This window comes from Ammospiza caudacuta, chromosome 10, assembly GCF_027887145.1.
Source record: "Ammospiza caudacuta isolate bAmmCau1 chromosome 10, bAmmCau1.pri, whole genome shotgun sequence".
In the NCBI taxonomy this organism is placed as follows: domain Eukaryota; kingdom Metazoa; phylum Chordata; class Aves; order Passeriformes; family Passerellidae; genus Ammospiza; species Ammospiza caudacuta.
The window spans coordinates 8,917,240-8,937,509 of NC_080602.1; the positions used below are offsets into that span (position 1 = coordinate 8,917,240).

At 43.6% G+C, this 20,270-nt stretch overlaps 1 protein-coding gene across 1 annotated transcript in view; it reads right to left on the bottom strand.

The window, feature by feature from the left end:
* The window catches only part of RORA (RAR related orphan receptor A), a 353,017-nt gene extending 347,412 nt beyond the window's left edge, over positions 1 to 5,605 (bottom strand). The window contains exon 1 of the mRNA XM_058811042.1: positions 5,382 to 5,605. Within this exon, the coding sequence (XP_058667025.1) occupies positions 5,382 to 5,553 (172 nt within the window). The 5' untranslated portion in view covers positions 5,554 to 5,605. The remainder of the gene's footprint in view (positions 1 to 5,381) is intronic.
* Positions 5,606 to 20,270: the final 14,665 nt, after the last annotated feature.

Below are 20,270 nucleotides of genomic sequence, written 5' to 3' on the forward strand. Positions count from 1 at the left end.
AGGGCCCTCCTCTGCACACCTGGAAGAATCTGTGCAGGTAAGGACGCCTGGCCTGTCTGCCAGCTGTGAGAACAAATAAAGCCAACAGCTCTGTACAGTGCATTTCCAAAAGTGATGATCAGGGCTAAAAAGGCAGCCCCAGCAATAGGTGAAATGCAAAATACTTGGAAAAAGAGTCAAAGAAAACAAGACAGCAGAAATCTGCATATGAAGTGTGGATGCTTCCACACATTCAGGAAGTTTCTTCAACACTTTTCCCACCAGAACTTCCTCTTCTGCCAAAGCCATGGAAAACTGCAGAACCTCCTCAGCAAGCTCAGGTCCAGGTAAAAGTGTGACAAGCTGCACAGCACCCACACTCCCAGGGCATTCAGAGACACTCCAAATTCTCATTTCTTTTTTCATTTTTTCAATTCATTTCAATTTCATTTTTTCCTACAAGTGCCTGTCACTGAAAACACGCTCTTAAAAATATTTCAGTAAGGAATGGATCACCTATTCACAAATTAATTTCAAGAGTGATACAGACATCACAGTGATTTAAAACGAGGTTGGGTTTTTTCCCCTTTGCACTGGGACAGCTCTCAGATTAAATCCAGCAAAATCGACTGAGTCATTTCAGGTTTTCCCCAACACGTATTTTTGTAGCTTAAAAAACAAATATCAGAAGGGAAAAAGAAAAAAAAAAAGAACCTTGCAAAGCTGAAATTGCTCTTTCCATTCAGATGCAGTGCTATACCCAAACTGAAATTGTCACACAGCCCGTTAATCTCCATTACAAACTATGTTCTTTATTTAGTAAAATTACAGCATTTGGTTGAATGATAACAGTATTTACATACTGGTTTATGAGCTCCTGAGATGTTTCTCAAGCAAATAAAATAAGAGAATAGGTTACGGTTTATTGGAATAAGAGAACTGCATTGTTCCTAGGAGAACAACATACTGCTGCTATTATTGCTCCTGTGCTACACATGTTTAAAACAATGCTGTACTTTAAAGGATTCAAAGCACATATCATCTACCAAAATAGGACTAAATCAGTGGTGCATGCAGAATAGTCCCCAATGATGACAAAGGCAACCCAAAGAATCTACAGAAAGCATTCGAATTTACAAAATTCAAAGAGTCCCCCTGAAAACAACTTGCAAAATTTCATATTGTGGCTATGCTCTGTAGAACAGTATAAATCCAGAAATTGATAAAATCTAGGGGAAAAAAAGGTATTTGTAAAGAAAAGAACACCACAAACCTATTGTTGTCACTATTAATTATGTTACATCCCTACTTGTGGAGCATCACCCAAATTTTAAAAAAAGCACAAAAGCAAAATGCCACAATCTACCAGTAGAGAAAGGATCAGGATAAACAGATGACATCCAAAGGGCTCTGGAAAACAACAAATACACCCAGAACCTCAACAGCAAGAACAGAATAACAAGCACCTACATAGATGCAGTTTTCAATTATTAAATATTAAGCATCATACAAGTATTTGCACATAGCATCACCCAGTGATGGAAGAGCTGTCTTAAATATTTTTCAGCAAGACATCCTCTCCTGACTTACCTCTGAGACCAAGAGCTCAGTCCCATACAAACTAAGCACTTTCTAGCAGATTTAAAAGCTTTTTATGTACTTTGCTTTCTAATGAGACAGTAGTTCTCTACTAAAATAGAGTTTATTCAATTACAACTATTTCTAGGGGGACTAATAGAATATTAAGCCTGAGACTGCAGCATGGGTAGAGCTCCGTGGACATCCAAGCCTGCAAAGTGAAATAAATGTCAATAAAAGCCACAGTCCAGGGCCAGAGCAGGCAAGGGAAGCATTCCTTCTACCAAGCATGGCAAACCACAAACCCTTGTTGCAGAACACACACACACACTCAGACTGAAATCCAACCTGCTGGTCAGCGACTGGTCTTCAGAAAATTTTAACAACTACTGTGAGCAGTAAAAACATCCCTCTGGGGGGAAACCAGGCCTTTTAATCCATCTCCTGCTTTTTCCAGTATGGTGACAATTTCCTAACAATCAGTTTTAATATCAGACTGCAGGGAATTTTTTGAAGCATGCAAGTATGCATGCATGCCCCCACATACTAAATATATCACATAACAACTCCCCATTTGAAAAGTGCTTTTGGTAACTCAGAATTTATGTTTTCAAGTTAAGTATTCTATGCAGCAACAAAACCAGCATAACCTCTGCAAAATAAAAACCAGGTTATGTAAGGATCTGGCGGTACAGACAGGTTTGTATATCAAGCAACAAAGTATTTTGAAGTTATAATATTATAATAACTAAAGCTTCACTTAAGAATTTATTCCACGGCAAACTTTCCCTAATTCTCCATCCACAGTCCTCTCTTTAATTTTGTTTTCCTCATTCCTTATGTACACTGGTTATTATAAATCCTGATGTATCAAAGCAGCTTTGCAATGTGTGCAGCTATGAGAATTAAGGATACGAAACAAATATTTGTAGTGTTTGCTGAGTCAAAAATAAGGATTTTTACACTTAGACAGGTGTATAAATGTGTACATATACCTAAATATCTGTATACTTCTATCTATCCTCCACACAGCTCACATAAGAGTCCAGAGCTGCCTGCTTACAACCCATGGCAGAAGTGAGACCCAAACAAGTAAATTTCTGAACTCAATACATAGCTGAACACATGAGCTTAAAAGGTAACAGTTCTAAAAATAATTTCACCTTTACTAGTCACACATTAAGGTCACATTGTTGCCATAAGATATAAAGGACCCCATTAAAAACAAAAAGGCAAGAAATCAAGTGCTACTTCAATAGCTTAAAAAAATGCAAAATCCCCAAACCTGCAAGTCTACAGGGACCCCTTACACCTAATCCATCCATCAAGTCCTGACTTCGAGGAGGCCAAAATGTTGTCGTTGTCATGTTTTCCTGTGTGGCTCTGTACCTCCAGGTTTTAACTATTAGAAAGTGTGTGTATTGCATAGGTCAATTTACTTCCAATACACTAATTTCTGCAACATTAGCACAGAATGCCAGCTACAATTCCCTTACTGTTTGCACTCTAGGAGTAGACTTGTATTTTCTGCCAACTCCATTACATCATCCGAAAAAACCCAAACACTCTTTTTTTTTTTTTTTTTTTTTTTTTTTCCCCAAATCCCTGCCACTCTCCTTTTCCTTCTCCCCTCTCCCTTCCCAAAGCGCTCGGCAATCACTGCCGGGAGCTTTATTTCGCTGTGCAGCCCGCCGAGCCCCGGCGCGCAGGGCTCTGGCCATTGTGTTGCGGGGATGCCTCCCTCCATCACTGACCTTCGCTTTCCCACTCAGACTGTTACATAACGCAGAGCCTGCTGCGTGCGCGGCCGGCAGCCCGGGCAGCGGCGGCGTGTGCCGGGCCCTGCTCCTGCCCCTGCCCCAGCGAGCCCGGGGCAGCAGCGGGGACATGTGGGTCAGCAGGTTAGCAGGAGCACAGCCCAAACAATTCGGGAAAACGCTCGCACCGCCGGAGCCGCCCGGGCTTCCCAGCACCACCTCCCCCCCCCCCCCCCCCCGCCCCGCTCCTTTTCGCATCCATAGAGAAGCGACAGCCGAGTGTTACATAATTGATGGGATCCCAAAGTTGCCCCCTGCCCAAAGGCGGCGGGGCCCGCTGCCTCTGCCGGCAGCTCCATCTGCCCGCGCCGCCGGAGCGCTGGGCCGGAGAGCGGGAGGGGGCGCGTTGTGTAACACCCGCCAACTACGGCCGGCTCCGCAAACATCCAGAAAACTCCCCGACAAATTAAGGAAATTTTCTCCAGTGTTTCTGATTAACCTCGTTACATAAGGCGCTTGCATTCCAAATCCACTCTCGCAAGCTCTAAATATACCCCGCGCAGCCAAACGCTCCCTGCGCACACGCCCGTGGCCACCCGGCCTCCTCCGGCCGAGCCCGCTCCTCCTCGCCTCGGCATCCGCCGAACGGCGCGCTCCCCGCTCGCAAATCGCCTCTAATTAAATGTTTCGGCGTGTGACATCTCGATGGCTTTTACTGTACGCGGATTCCCCGAGTGGGAAGCTGCCTGGGAAGGGGGGGTGTGGCCAAAAGGGGAAAAATACTGTAAAACACAAGCCAACACATGATCAGCCATATTCCAACCTACAAGCCGAGCCCCCTCCGTCCGAGCAGAGACGGTCTCGCCGCTGCCCGCGGCCGGGCATCGCTGCCCCGGCCCCGCCGGCGGCCGCCGAGGGGGCTGCGCTCCCGCCGGGCACGTACTTTTCTCCGCCCGTCATTTCTTTCAACGGCCGTGTGTATTATTACATAGCGTTATTTAATTCATTTTTACCCATCACCGAGGGATTTTACCGAGCGAAGCCTCTCTAGCGCGCTCCCCCCTCTTGTAGGAGCAACGCTTCATAAATTATTTACAAGTAATTAAAGCCGCAGCCTCCTCCCTCTCGCACGTCTCGGCAAAACTCCGGCGGCGTTTGAAGCCGGGCCGCGCTCGGTGGCCGCGGCGGGAGCAGCCGGTCCCGCACGGCCCCGCACGGCAGCGCGCAGCTCTCCCGCCGCCGGCGCGGCTCGGGCCAAACTTCACCGGCCCGAGCACCTCCGGAGCCGGCCCGCACGACGCCGGGGCGCAGCCTGAGGCGGGAGGGCTTTGACAGCTGGCGGCGGAGAAGGGGGGCTCGTTTGTTCGCAGCGCTTTATTCGGGGGCCGGCGGAGAGCGGTAAGAGAACCCCCGGGCGCACGGAGACCCTCTGCGAAGTTGGGCACCCTCGCCAACAGCAGCTACGAGATCATCCGCTCCGCGATGAAATAATTTTTAAGATACACTTAAATGAATTAAGGGAAAACAGCGCGCAACAGAGTGAATAAGTCACCCGCAAACCGCAAATCTCCTGTTTAATCACAGATCCCCCATTCACAACAAGCCACAGCACACCAGTTGAGAAACTGTCAAAAGGAGACAGACGAGGGGGAGAAAAAAGGGGGGGAGGAAGGACACTGCAGCTTTAAAAGTTTGTTCCCTTGAATCCCAATACTCCTGCTGTTGCTTTATATATTTATAAAATTATGTAATTTCAGGGGCACAGTACCCATCCGGATACCACAGGCAATAAACGAGAGGGACAGGAAAGCACCAAACACCGCTCAATATTTTCATTGCATTTGTCCCTCCTCCTGCAGCAATTAAAAGAAGCTATAAAAGTTTGCAAGGTTTTGCAGGGGGTACAAGCCCGGCTTGTTTGCGTGCGCGGCTTCAGCAAGCACGAGCGATAAACCAGGGGATTAAATTGCTGCATTTCCCCCTTCTCTCTTACCCCCCTCTTCCTATTCCCACCCACCCCCCGATCCCACTCCCCCGGCCCCCTCCCCCTTCCCCAAGTCTCCCTACCTCTGCTGCTGCTGCTGCTGGAGTAGCTCTGCCTGCGGACGGGAGCCGGCGCATCGCTTTTCCGGGCAGGCTCCAGGTTCACCGGGGTGTCCCTGGCGCCGGCGGCCGCCTCGGAGACGCTGCTGCCCGGCTCACTGGCTGCTGGATCGGGGGCTGCCGGAGCCGACTCCATGTTTTTCCCAATGTAGATCGCTTGGAGATGGCGAGCTCCTACACTCCCTCTATCTTCTGTTTCCAGCGCAACTCTATGGTAGGAAAGCAGAAGGGAGAGAGCGAGCGTGATCCAGATGGGATGTGAGCTTGCCTGGCTGTGACCACAAGCAGCGCTAGCGAGAGCTGCACACCCCCCCGCCCCCGCACCCCCCGCGCTCCGCCGCCAGCCCCGCGCCCCACGCCCGGCACCGCCGCCCTCCGCCCGGCCCCGGCCCCGGCCCCGGCCCCGCCGCAGCGCCCGGAGCCGCGAGGGGCGGCGGCCGCGGGCTCCCTGCGAGCCCCGAGCGGGGCCGGCGCCGCACAAGGTGCTGCCATTGCCCGGGGCGGGCGGGGAGCCAGCCCGACCTCCGCCCGGGCCGGCACCGACGGCTCGGTGAGGTGATGGGGCCCGGGCGGCAGGGCCAGCGGGCCCGCCAGGAGCTCCCCTCCGCAGCCCCGGTACCGGCGGGAAGAGCTTCCACGCAGGGCTGTCTTCCCTCCCCCATGACTGCTTCAGCTGAAGCCGCATCAGAAGATGCCAGCTGTATTAAGCGTCTCAAGACCCACATGTTCAGCAAGCCACGCAGCCGGAGAAGGCAACATTTCAGACAATACCTCTCTCTCAATGAAGTGCGCTTTGACATAGAACAAAAGGTGACTAGCAAGGTGCCAGAAAACCTCCAGATCTGGGCTGACTTCTGCAAGCACCCTTGTGCAGTTCACAGTCTCGGTAATGGTCAATTGCTTGTCCGCTGCCTGATGTTAAATCCAGTAACAGCTGCCACAAACACACCCTGGAGAACAACATCGCTCGTGTACAACAGAGGCCATGTTCCCTGCAGCCCCACTGCCTCCTGCACACAAGGTGCTAAAGCTGCCTGCTTTGACTGCTCTGACTAGCAGCATATCCCAAGTAGACCAAATCATGATATTTTTACTGAAAGCGGTTCAAGCCTTTTCCAAATGGCACTTGGTCATGTGCAAGCAGCTGATATGCTACCTTCTGCCAACCAGGACTGTTGCTGCAGCTTTCAACACTGCTGGTGCTGGTACCTGATGAAACTTTTAGGTAAACCCTGGGCAATTCCATATTCTGCAGTATGATCACCAGTACTGCACTGCTCTCCCTCAAACAGCTGTGGAACGTACCATGAGTCCTGCTTGCCCCTGGAGCCTGTCCACAAATGGGATTACATCTTGCACTGCTGGTAGTCCTTTTGGTGGAAGGGTAGGATCTTGGGTCCGTTGATTTGGAAGTCCTGAAGTTCCGATTACCCGTGTCTGGAAAACAAACACCACAACAGTTTTGATTATCTCGTCTGCTTCCATCTCAGAGGAATGGGCAGAGATTGCAGAAGACAGAGCGACATTAAAAAATTATTCTGCATTCACTTTCAGAGCATAAATAAATTTGAGATGGTCAGAGCTGGGCTCACAGACCTTGCCCATTGAGTAAAACCAGGTCTTGTTCTTTGTGATGAAGTACTGGGTTAGGGCAGGCCTGGGAGCACATGGTACGGATGAAAAAGGCTACCAGGTTTTCCATCAAAGGGTGTCAAGCTGGATGGAAGCTGTTCCTAGAGAGCAGCCTGAGAAGGAGAGCGAGTGGAAGTGGACAAGGAAGCACAGGTTGCTCCCCAGGACCCATGTGGGGACTGTGAGCATCCCTGGAACAGACACTGGCACAGGCAGAGGGCACAGGCTTTGGGCATGGTCTCTCCAGAATCTGCAGAGGGCAGCAAGGTGGTCCTTCTCTGATGCAAGTTTGGTGGATTAGAGCTGCAATTTCCCGCAAAGCCTCTCCCTTTACTTTTTGCTAATTGGCAGCCTCCAAACACAAGTAAGAATTATGTGATCTGTGGAAACCAAGCTGCCTGCTAGCCCGAGAGAAAGCTTATCCCTCCCTCCTCAGATGGGGGTTTTAGCAGGCTGACCAGGCAGTGTGTGGTGGGAAACTTGCCCAGCTAATAAAAAAAAGAACTTCATTCCTCAAAGCTGCCAGACCACTGCCTTTCACCAGTGCTGGCAACCACTTGCCACAGTAAGGATTATTCACGTGAGTGTTTTGCAGGACTGGTTGTAGTATTGCAGCTACTTCAAATTATCAGTGAGTGGGGGTTTTCTCCTTCTATCTGTTAAAGGCTGCTGATATTTTGTACACCTACCTTGTTATACAATTGACATTTAGTGCATCTTTTTCCCTATTTTCTGAATTGAAACAATTTTTCAATTTACTTAGAAGAGAAAGGAGAAGGAAACACTGAAGGCTACAATAGGATAACACAGTAGATCTTTTTTTTTTCAAAGTAAATCGTGAGGGAGGGGAAATCACAGGAGTAAGCCCAAATGCTTAGAATATCTGAATTAATGGAGAAGAAAAACTAATGTTATGTTGTTTCTCAACATCTCTCTCATAAATCACCAGCAATTAGAACCAGCTAAAGCAGGATAAATTCATAGCATGCTTGTAGAGGCCACAATCTAGGAGCACCTACACAAGGAAAAAGACAAAGCTGCTTTGCTCTAGCAAAAAGAGAGGCTGCCCACAAACTGAAAGCACCATGGGGAAAGGAAATAGGTAACAGTTCACTTGAGATATGTATAGTGAATGAAAACCATCACAACTTTTATCCAAAGCTCCCTCTCCGTGAACCTGTTCTGCTCAGACATTTGCTGGGCATTAAAAAGGTCTTCCTCGTTCTTCAGTCTATTTCTAGCTTCCAATCTCTACCAAGATGGTTCATTAACTTTGATCACTAAGCTTGTTTCAACAAGTGAGATGGCATCAGCAGCAAAGACAGGTATGCTGAGAAACTTGAGGATAAATGTTTAGTTAGATGAGAGAGAGCTTTAGAAATTGCTGCAGATATTACCTGCAACAGATCCTACCAGAAGTATCAGTAATGGAACAAAAAGAGACAAGTATCACCAAACATCTATTGACTTAGCTATTTTCATGTAGATACAATGATTAATAATTTTAAAAATTCTAATTTAAAAAGTCACATAAATCTTACATGATTCTGCGGTAGAGGAGGTATAAAGATCATCTGGACACTTTTTCAGTGGCAGAAAAGCTGTAATGCCCACAGCCACCAGACACACAGAAAGCAATTCTTGGGCAGGACAGGCAGGAGGTAGAGAGCACACAAATGTGTGCAACAAAACCTCAGCTCACACAGGAACAGCACCCAGCATTGTGTTCACTGTCTGCTTTGAACCCGAGTCACTAAAGGTCTTCTACACACACCACCAATCCAGCTGTTCAAACACCTCCCTCCAAAAAGAATGCCAAAGCACACTGCTGACCCAGGAGTTAGATGAAAACACAGAATATCTCAAGTGGGGAGGGACCCATAAGGATCACTGAGTCCAACTCCCTGCTCCTCACAGGACAGGACTAACCCTAAATCCTGGGACTAGGAGCATCTTAAACAGCAGCCCAGCTCTGGGGCCTGGCCTACCCCTGGCCACAGCACACCCATGTGCAAGGGGGCTGTCCAGCCTTCCCAGGGAGCTTTGGTAGCTCCAGTCCAGCATTGTACAGAACGCATTGGTGCAGAGATCAATAACCATGAGGGCAAAGCTTGAATAACAAGGCAGAGTCACAGCTGTTCCTCCTCTACAACAGTAAGGCACTTTTCCTTCCATTGGAGACATCCCTGTGGTTCTGATGTCTTTGCAGGAAAAAAAAAATTAAAAAATTCAGAGATTGAAGACATTCAGAAGAGCAAGTAGGACACCAAGGAGGTCCTCAGTACAGTTCTGATGTCATCATGCTTGTATACCAATATTCAAAGAAGTGTTTAAAATATATACATCTATTCTTTGCAACTGCATTCTGCAGCATATCTTTTAATGGTTCGCAAAACTTTAGTTAATTAAATTTTACAGTAGGACAAGAAACTGCTTCCACTGGAAACACATACAGCAGCCTCCTCACAATTATGCAACCCATTAAGCTTCAGCAAAAACAGGCAGACTGGTAAACTACAGGTATGGAACCTGAATATTTGGCAGTAATTAAATTAAACACTACCTGAACAGCATTCTCTCATATCCTAGATGAAAACAAAATAAAAAATAATAGGAAAGGAATAAGACAACTGTGCTGGAGGCACTTAGACTGGATGCAGCTTCAGTGGACCCTTTCCCACAACCTTTATCTCTAAGCAAAGTGGAAAGCTCATCAAACAGTTGCTGGAATTTGCACTCACAGACATAATTTTGTTTGTTTTAAAGACTGAGGAGCATTTGTTAGCCAGCTAGCACAGCACAGATTCAGTGGAATCTCCTTCTTCCTGCTGTAAACTCATCGTGTAAACTATGAGCTGCTTTTCATTGTTTGTTAAGCCTCCATTTCCACTCTCCTCTCTGCCATTCGGATTCATTGCTTATTGGATTTTCTGTTTCTGAAAGAAAGTGAAGGAGGACACAACATACAAAGTAAAGAATCCTTTGTGCTTATCTGTCGAGCACAATGTCCACAATCAGCATCTCCTGATAGAGAGTAGCACAGGTCAGTTTTTAAAAATGGAAGACTTTCTGTGAGTGAATTCAGGTAAAAGGCCCAAAGATATCCACCTCTCTCAGCAAGCTGGTTTTGCTGCTGTTTTCTTGCAGATAGTTTAAAAAATTATTGAATATTTTCCTTTAGCCAGATGAAGACTTTTCTTGCTTTCCATACACTTGCAGACAACTTCTTCCTCCCACAAAGGTAAGCTAATTGAATTAGAGGAGCAACTCAGCCTGTCCATGTTCTCTGGAGAGTTGAAGGGAGACGGGGAAGAGAAAAATCTGATCCAGAGATACATTTTGTTCTCAAGAAAATGGAAGATTTTTTTTTAAAATTCAAGATCAGTAAATGAGATGCCATTTCTGAAACCTTGGATCACTTCAGTCCAAAGTGGGTATGGTTGATTTCTCATTAGCTCTTGCTTCAGCACTACCTTCTTCACTGTGTTTTTATTCAAGAGCTGCTTCCTCAAATACCACATTTATTATAGAGGTCATCCAAAATATCAGACTGATAACTCACACTCATGCAAAAACACATGCCTCTCGAAAAGTAATAATAGGTTAAATGCAGGTTAAAGTAAGGAGAAAAAAATAGCTTGTCCTTGATAAAAACAATATTCTTACGAATATTGTCTAAATGACAATTTTGTACATGCCTTCATACATCTCTGTCGTTCTCCCAATGAATTTCCACCTATAACCTCAGCATTTCCAACAGCACACCTTCCAAAAGGTGGGGAGGTTCTGGTACAAACTCTGTCCCTTCCCAGCCCACCCCAACCCAGGATCCCACCAACATTCTGGAAGGGGCTGCAGAGCTCTCCCTGGTTTCCCTCTGCAACAGCAGGGAGCTGCACCTGTACCCATCCTGATTTGCCTTCTTTTTCTCCAGGTCACAGAACTTGATCTTCTAGCTTAGAAACACAGAAATTACCTTCATTGTACATGTAACAAAAAAATTACACAACCCATCAAGTATAATCAAGCAGGCCAAATACACAGCAGAGACATTACAGCTTAGATGAGCATTAAAATTGAATTATGCCAAAAATTCAGAAGAGAAAGTAGTAATTTTATTTTAAATAGTCAAGTTTTACATAATTTGAAGCCTCATTTGATTTATTTAAACACTGTATCTAGTAAAATATTTTTATTTCAAGGAAAATGGAAAGCTGTCTGCTGCATGCAAAGGTCAACTTGTATTAAAGAAAACATATATTCTGCTGCCTGCTTTAACTCTTTGAGAGCTTCAAGCTCCACAGTAGAACAGTTTGTGTCTTTTATAATAGTTATTAAGTCCAAAATTTTATAGATTTTATAGAGACTAGAAAGATTATTATGAAGCTTTCAGTATTATGCTGAAAGAAGAATCTTGGAAGAGGAATTTCATAGTGAAAATATTCCAGTGTGTTAATGGAACACAGGTATAGTAAGAGAGAAGAGATCTGCTTTTCTCTGTTTGGAGATGAGAGGGAAGAGGAAGAGGGCAGAACAATTTCACTTTCACAACTGACAGTTCTCAAATTTGTAAAAACTGACAGTTCTCAAATTTGTAAAAACAAATTTGGTTGTTGTTAGAGTTGTCTTCATGTTCTGTAAAGCACTGGAACCCAAAATAAGCCTTGCAGTTTTTTCAGCTTTTTTTTCATCTGATGAAAAATAAGTACCTTATAACCAAACAAAATATTTAGTTAACTTGAAATTAAAAGATGTGGTTTGTGCCTTGACTTTTTAACATGCTTGTAAAAGTGATGTTTAGATATGTTTCAAAGTAAAACAATATTTTCTGTAAAAAACCAAACAAAACCAGCAAAACCCAAAACAAATTCGTGAAACACATTTAAAAAGGTACATCAAGGTCCTGCCTGTTTTCCAATTTCTTCTTCTTCGACTGAATAAATCAATCAGAAATTAGAGTTCATTAAATTGATCCAGCCATGGATTTTCTAGCTGGAACAGTCCCTCCATTGGGGTGCAGCTCTGGGGAGCTCTGTGGTTCCTCTGTGCAGTGACCATGGGGATCCTCACACATGATAACTCCACAGGTGCTCACAGGCTGCTCAGGAATAGCCACAAGAGACCCTCAGTGTCTGAAATGAGGAGCCTCAGCCATCCTCAAATCAAATTTCAGCCTAAGAAAGCCCAGCAATGAAAAATCCCAGCTCTCTATTTCTGAATCTCTCCAGGCCTGTGAGTGCAGCCCTGACTGAGACTGCTAATGCATCTCTCCTCTTTTCCTTTTTGAATGATTCATCATTTTTCTTTAACAGAAACCATTATCTAAAAGCAAAAACGGGCTATGTAAAATATCCTCACAAATGTATTTGCACACACTATATGCTCTCATTTAGAAAAAAATTGCCTTACAGGTTTCATGTAAAAATAGAAAGCTCTTTCCTACACAAAGTTTGTTTTAGTAGTTGAGGTTTGAATCTTGTGACTGGGAGACTTCATGATAACCCACACAGTTATTTTGAAGTTTAAAGCAAAAGTAAAACCTGCTGTACTCCACAGATTCTTAGAGTACTCTTCCATTCCAGCTTGTCACTTGGAGTAAATTTTTTGTTGCATTTCTTTCTCTCTTTACTACCTTCCATAATATGTAGGATTCATTCTTAATTCCTCGATGCAATCCTTGTTGCTATTTTAGAGATTTAACAACCATTTGAAAATGACATAAAGCAGAAACTCAGGCAAAACTACCAAAGATTAAAAACAGAAAAAATAAAATTATTAAAGTAAAATCCTAGGTGGTGAATAATTAACATGAAAATCAGCCTGCTTACAGAACTATATATGTATATAAATAATATTTTATATATTTCATTATTTATATCTTTTAATATTTTATCTATTTTAATTTTTTCCCACATCCTTCATAGCAGTGTTAGCCTATGGACATAGTAACCAAGTCCACAGGACTTTTCCCACATTCTTTCTGCAGTTTCCACCATGTTTCATCCCTGCAGGCCTGCCACTACTCACCCAAAGTACTCAACACAGATTTCACAGTGTGCTGTTATCACCTTAGCATGATGGCACTCATTTGCCTCCAGCTCAAGGAGAGAAGGAAATAATTAAATATTTACAGCACTGGCTTTACACTGATACAATTTTTCTTTAAGTTTTCTCTAACCTTTATGAAGCACTGATATTTTCCTGGTGCATGTACCAGTGAGCACTGCTGCTGCCTCCCCTCCTCTGAGACTCACAGCTTCACAGCTTCTTTATTGTGATTTTCAATTACCATAAGGAACCAAGAGATCAGAGAACAATTTTCAAAGGAACAACAAGTGGTTCACTTTAAAGTTCATTCCTAATGTTTGTGGCTTTTCATAAATCAATACGAGCAGGCAAGAACAACACAGCAGCTCTACTTTAGAATTTCTGATTGTCTGAATGTAAAACTGTACTACTAACAAATGTTCTCTTTAAACTATCTTTCCTTCCCTAATGCTGTGAAATTTGTCTGAGAAATTGTTTGAAATCAATTGTTTAGAATTTGAGAGCCAAAAGATTTATATTTCTCACAAAAAAAACCCCAAAAGCCAACCTGAAATACTTGATATCCAGTTTTCCACTGGGAATTTAAAGCTTTCCCTACTTTCTATCCACACCTCAAAAATGCCAAAATCTAACAAAACCAGGAGAAAGAGGTTTAATGGATAAGGAACAATTAACAGGGCTTCTAATACTAGTACTTTATGACCCTCTGCATCAAGCAGATATATGATTTTCCAGAATGAATGGTATTAGCTATTCTATCATTTCAGGTTCACAAATCCAGGAGAGCAATTTCTCGTTTCAGATTAAAAATCCCTTAATACTTTTCCACCTCAAAATCTTCCAGCTACATGATGGGATCTTGTGTCCTTGCATCTGGCATGCTGGGCCCCTGTCTGGTCAGCTCTGGGCTTATGTTCCAATCCCCCAAAAATCAAAATTTAGGAATATCCAATATCCTTTGCATTGGTGCAAAACAGTAGAAGCTTCATGTGATATAAAGTTTACATTCCTTCTAATCTCATCTCATAACTCTATTCCATGGGGACATCTTTATCAAGGAATAGATTCTTGGCCTAGGATGCTGAAATTAAAAATTCCTTACTAATTAATTTTTAGTTGGCACAAATCAGAGTCTTTTTAAGTTCAGTAGGAACTGTAAGTCTATTCTCCTTGTTTAACCACTTATAATTAAAGATAAATAAATAGCTCAGCTCTGTTTTTTCCCCAGATGAACGTACTGATTACCACAGTAGGTTTTTTTGCAGAACTTCAGTCTGGGGATGAGAGATTTTTAAGAATCCAACTCTCCAAATGCTTTCCCCTGAGAGAGGCAGGGATGGGGGAGGTGAATAGTTCTGAAAGGATCATAAAAACTTGCCAGCAATATTTTTTAAAAGCCCATAATTGTAAAGATGGAATAGTTGTTTAAATGACCATGCTTGCATACAACCCCTTTATAACACATTTGTGCACACTCTGGACACACAGACACAGCACAACCACACATTTAGTCAAGACTTTGTCTGTCAGGTATTGTGCCCCTTTTGGCTCCACACAATTAATAGAATGTGTACCTCAGGCTGCTTGGGCCAGCAGAACATCCAGAAAGCAAAAACCTCAGGGTCGATGTGTTTAAACATATTTATACATGGAAGGATTGGGGGCTTGGAGAAGTTAGACTTGGAAAAGCTTATAACTAATGAAGAGTAAAACTAATAAAGTATTTTACATGATACATGCTTAAGTGTTTTGCTGAACTCAGACCTGATAAATACCAGGAATAGGGTCCTTAATATTCTGAGTTTGAAAAATGGACTATTAAACCACAATACATTTATATTAGTAAAGCTTCCTCCTGAGAAAAAAGAAGGAAAAGAACCCCTAAAATATAAGGTCTGTCAGTTTTTTTCTTTTAAAATGTCCCTTGTTTGTGAAGTTTTGATTCAAACACAAGAAACTGAGTGGTACCATTGGTCACAGAATTACAATAAACTATTTTACTATTGGAAAACGAAGCTGTCTTTTTTGAGTGCTCACCTGATAGCAATTCTGTTCCCTTGCCAGCAGCTTTGGAACTAAGAGGAGGAGAGTTAGAAGAACGATGACACAACAAGGCTCTCTGTGATGGCTGTGTTCACCCTGAAATCACTTTCCATACCCTGTGCAATCCAACTGCTCACTGCATGGACTCGGTGCGTTGGTTTGTGACCATCAGCAAAGCAGAAGAAACAACACAGAGGTTCCAAACAAGCCCCTTGCTGAAAACAAATGTGGAATGAGTTCATGCTTCACAATTGGCTCCAAGGAAGCCTAAGCCAAGTTACACTACTTGTTTTGCCAGTACCAGGAAGCAAGACATCAAAATAACCACGAAGAGTTAAACAATATCCCTCTGTTCTTGTCAGGCAGAGTGACAGAGATGCAGCAACCTGCTGGAGGCTCAGAGGTTGGAGCTGGCAAAGCAGGGATGGTCAGCACAGCACTTCCCCCTCTGCCCTGTCCCTTTTGCTTTACTCTGTTCCTGCTTGAAAATACAACACCCAGCTCTAGAAGGGCTGCCCAGTCACCAGAGCTGCAAACTCACAGTGGGAACAGCTCCAGCTCCTCAAATCTCCATGCTCAGGGGTCCAAAAGCAGGACTTGACCTACAGCTGGAGAATTTTGGGAGCCACTTCAGCACTGCCAAAGCCCAGGAGCTGTAGCAGCCTCCTGATAGAAGCCTGATATCAGAAATCATTTAACCATTATACAAGTCAGCTTTTTCACAATCCTCATTATTCCCCATAAGTATGGCACTACAAAGTAGCAGTAGAATGTATTTAAGCTTTTATCCAGATGCTCCTTGGTTTGTGACTGTCTTGAATTCACACTATGCCCACCTTCTAAAGTGCTTTAAGGGTGGCAGAAAGACATTAAGGCAAATAGAAGAATGAACAAGGGCATGCATGGTTGAAATAAACTAATTTTTATATTTAACTGCACACATACAGAAACTTGACCATGGTATTCAGTGATCTGCACTTTGTGAAGCACTGCTGTCCACAAACACAGAATTCAATAAATAGCTTTCAAGGTATTCATTAAATTTCTGGTGTAGATAAATAATGAATAAGAGGCAGCTATTCATTAGTATGCAATACCTGAAAATATCTGTTATCCCTTCTTGATGAATCTGACCCAAGGTCTCCCTGCTACTGGGAGGAACTAATATTGTAGCTCACAGAATATGTGCTTTACCTCTAAGAAAGCAGAAAGAGCAAAATGAGTTAGTTACTCAAATAAGCAAGCAATTTACTCCAGATTTGTAAAAAGCTATGGAAAAAATTCCTTTTAGGAAAAGAGTTCACAGCATGCCACCGGTCTAAAACATCCAAAGAGCATTCAAGCCTTCCAAGATGCAGAAGAGGTGTCAGCTCTTCGTGACTTAGTCAGCAACAAGTTGTCTGCCTAACCCATTAAGTCTGTTGCCTATGAACCCTCCCTGGCAACAGGGAAAGGGAGAGAGACTCCTGCATAAAATCCACTTCATAATTTCAGAACTTCAGCCCTGACTCATCCCTGCCACAGACTTGATTTTGGTTACAGAGAATTTGTTTTGTTTGATTTTAATTTCATTCTGAATTAGAGCAGCATTATTATTCTTGCCAGGAAGTAGAAGGGGTTAGTGTGCAGCTATTTCATATTTAAGCAAGATTGTGTTTAATGCTTTCAATTTTAGTGCCACTGCCTCTGCAGAATCCCAGATATTTCAGTGTTTGGTCACTGCTACTTTCTTTATCCCAGCAGGTTCCCAATGCAAGCAGCTCATACACTGCTACGCTGGCTCAGCCAAGCAAGACTGGCAGTTTTGTGTTTGTACTGCCTGTGTCTAACCAGAGCAGCAGCAATTGATGAACATTCTGAAAAGCAAAACCTCTAAATGCTCGAGAAAAAAGCTAAAGCGCTTGGCTCTCCAAAAAGAAGAAAGGATCAGATGGGTGTGCAGGGCACAAAGTGCTGTGGAAGCCACTAATGGCAGAATGTTCTCCATGCACTGGAAGGACAAAGAGAATTAAAACACTGCTGCAGCTGCCCCCAGGAAGCCCTGTAGATTCCCAAATGGATCCACACTACCACTGGCTTTATTCACAGACGAGCATTTACATTTACTGGTCATTTACTGGAATGTTTCTCACAGTTGTTCTAATTTATGGACCAAGAGCCACGCTTCTGGACTCTTAAAAATGATTAAAATAAAAATTGGCAAGCTTCCTCCTTACCTCCCTTCCAGTTTTAACTCCAGAAAGGGCAATTTCTGGATGAACTAACTTGGGCACATCTCTATAGTTTCATTAGGAAGAAGGATGCTCAAGCTACAGACTTTGAAGGGCAATTTCAAATCACACTTGGAACTCAAGGGGGTCTAACAAAGTAGAGGGCTATGGGTGTACAGAATGATGGATGCTTCAATACTGAGTGTAAAGTCTTCTATGTTGTTTCTACATTAATGTTTTAACTCATTAGTGGGTTTAATTATGCTGCACAAGCTAAAAATGGAGCTTTCTCAACTTATTCCTCCATATAAGTGATTTGGAAGCTTTTAATCTTTTCTGGTCAGGGTCTTTTATATGATGTGATAAAATAAACAAACAAAAGCTAGAATAGCAGCCATATATTAATCTCTGAGCATTCCCAGAAAGGAAAAATCATCTGTTTCAAGTTTCTATGCACCATTATAGAACCAGAAGAAGCAAACAGATCTGCATTCTGCACCGGAGCCTTAGGGGAGCCTTGAAGGGGAAAATGGCAGGGGTTACTCTTCATAAAGGGAGAGAGGGATTTACTGAACAACAGATAAATAGAAAACTGAATGCCACTTCCTGGATGCTAGTCATCTTCATAAACTACTCATTTTACTACATTTTTCAGCTTTCACTTTTATCCCTTCTCTCTGATAAAAGTACCTGTAAACTCTTAGTTTGCATCCATCTCAGCTTTACTAAAATGACACGGGAAAAGAAACTGTAGTCAATGACCTTATATCAACTGGGCTACATTATCATCTAGAGATACAAACGAGGTTTGACACTTAGTCAGGTTTTCAATCAGGGAGAGTTACACATCTTCATAAATATCACCCAGGTTTATGCACATCTACTAAAATCAGGGCTGTCCTGAAACTTGTTTTTCAAGGGGATGTTCTGAGTATTTCATTTTCTAACAAATTTAAATTATGTTTCCTTTAGTCAGAAGACAGATTTTTCTACTGATTTATCTGAATTTTTCTCAAAGGCACTGGTACAATGTATGAAATGGGAATATGAGAATAAAGACTACTTGCAGAGGTCATATCAAGAAAGAAGATAACAATACTGGGAATGGTTACACTGGAGCACAACCTGAGAATTATTTTTGGATAGTGCTGATTGTCTGCACATCATGAAGCTCTAGTCCCTTTTCAGTAGAGGCTCCTGTATCACCTTTGAAAATTAGGCTTAGAAAAAAAAATTAAATATTTTTAAAAGTACTCATGAGCTTTTGGAAGAGAATTCACAGAAAGGTTTCTGCACAATGATTTGAGCTTCACAATGTCTAACTCTCAGTCAAACAAGGCTTAAAACAATCCCCAGGGCTCAGTTTGTGCCCAGGGCTCCTCCTCAGTGCAGAAGGAGGGTTAGGCAGGGATGAGGTTCACACAGAGCAGCAGAGATGTCTTAAGGCTGCAGACACCAAGTGAGCAAATCCTCACTGCAGGGAGGCTGCTGCCCCCACTCTCTCCACTTCCAATACAAAGGCTTTTTCTGCCATAAACTACAGGGTACACCTGTCTTTTATGAAAAGCTGCAGGAAAAACTCTTTCTTTATCTAATAGCTCAGCAGTTAGAGCTCTCACAAAAGTTTTAGGACAGTTCTAATTCTTCCTCCAGCTAAGGTTCACATCTTTTACCCAGGGGAGCATAAGGCAGATACATCTGCAACTTCTGCTGTTGAAAGCAGCAGAGGACAAGTGGGAAAGAGAATGGTGTGAGTATAAGGTGATAATTATGTGCTGCTCCTTAAGATCCATCCCTACACAGAGTCCTGTCCCAGGGGCTGGGAACAGACTTGATTAGGCAGGGGACTTGCTGAAGTGACACGAGCTAAGGTGCAAATACCACTGTCACTGATTCCTGCCCTTCTGGGGCAAGGCATCCAGAACATGCTCAGATTTTCCATCCTTGCTCCCCAACACCAAAATGTCCATCCTGCAGCATCATCAGGCTGTGGTTCCCACACCTAAAACAGCTCAAGGACAGACATTCCTTCCACAGACACGAGTTTGCTGATTGGCACCATCACACATCATCTCCAGTGTACAAAGATACAAATCTCAATCTTTACTTGCATGTTTGAAAACAATTCTAAAATTATCATTGTGACAGGACCTCTCAGGTCTTGCTGAACTCTTATTAAGCAGAAACTGAGTTGGAAAAAATGCCTTTTCAAAAGCAAATGAACAACTTGCTTCTCTATGACATTGGTGTCCTCATCCCCCTGTGTTCCCAGCTTCTGTTGAAGTTGAAATCCATGAGAAGCTGGGATCCAGAAGACACCTTCTCACAGAATTTCCTAAAACCAGCTGCAGAGTACGAAGTGTGCACCTTCTCCCAGCATTTCCCAAAACCAGCTGCAGAGCACAAAGGGGAAGCAGGGATGCTGAGGAGCACAGTGACAGCCCCACAGTGCCCCTATTCCAGCTGGGAATCTACAGGGGCAAGCTGCAGGGCAGAGAAACTTTCCAGTTTAGATGCAAATGAACCTCCCAGCATTACCCCCATAAGGCAGTGGTGGTGTGACCATAATTCAGCCATCCCAGGAGGGTCACAGTGGGCAGAGGAAAATTCTGCTCAAATTTAATGAACATGCCCTTGACTGGTTTAACTGCTTAGTTCTACCTTTAAATTAAATGGGCCAGCTTCAACTCATTGCTCTCCAATATTTGGGGAATTGTCATGAGACTGCTAAACACACTCAGAACTTCCAGTTTAGGTCCTCCTAAATTCTACACAATCTCAATCCAGTAAACCCTTCCATCTCTGACCTTGTGATTGCAGCTCCTAAAAAACATCTTCACTGCCAAAAGGTTTGGCTGCTCCTGCTGAAATAGTTCAGATGTCACCATGGCCTAGAAGTTTCCTGCAACTTTTCAGCAGC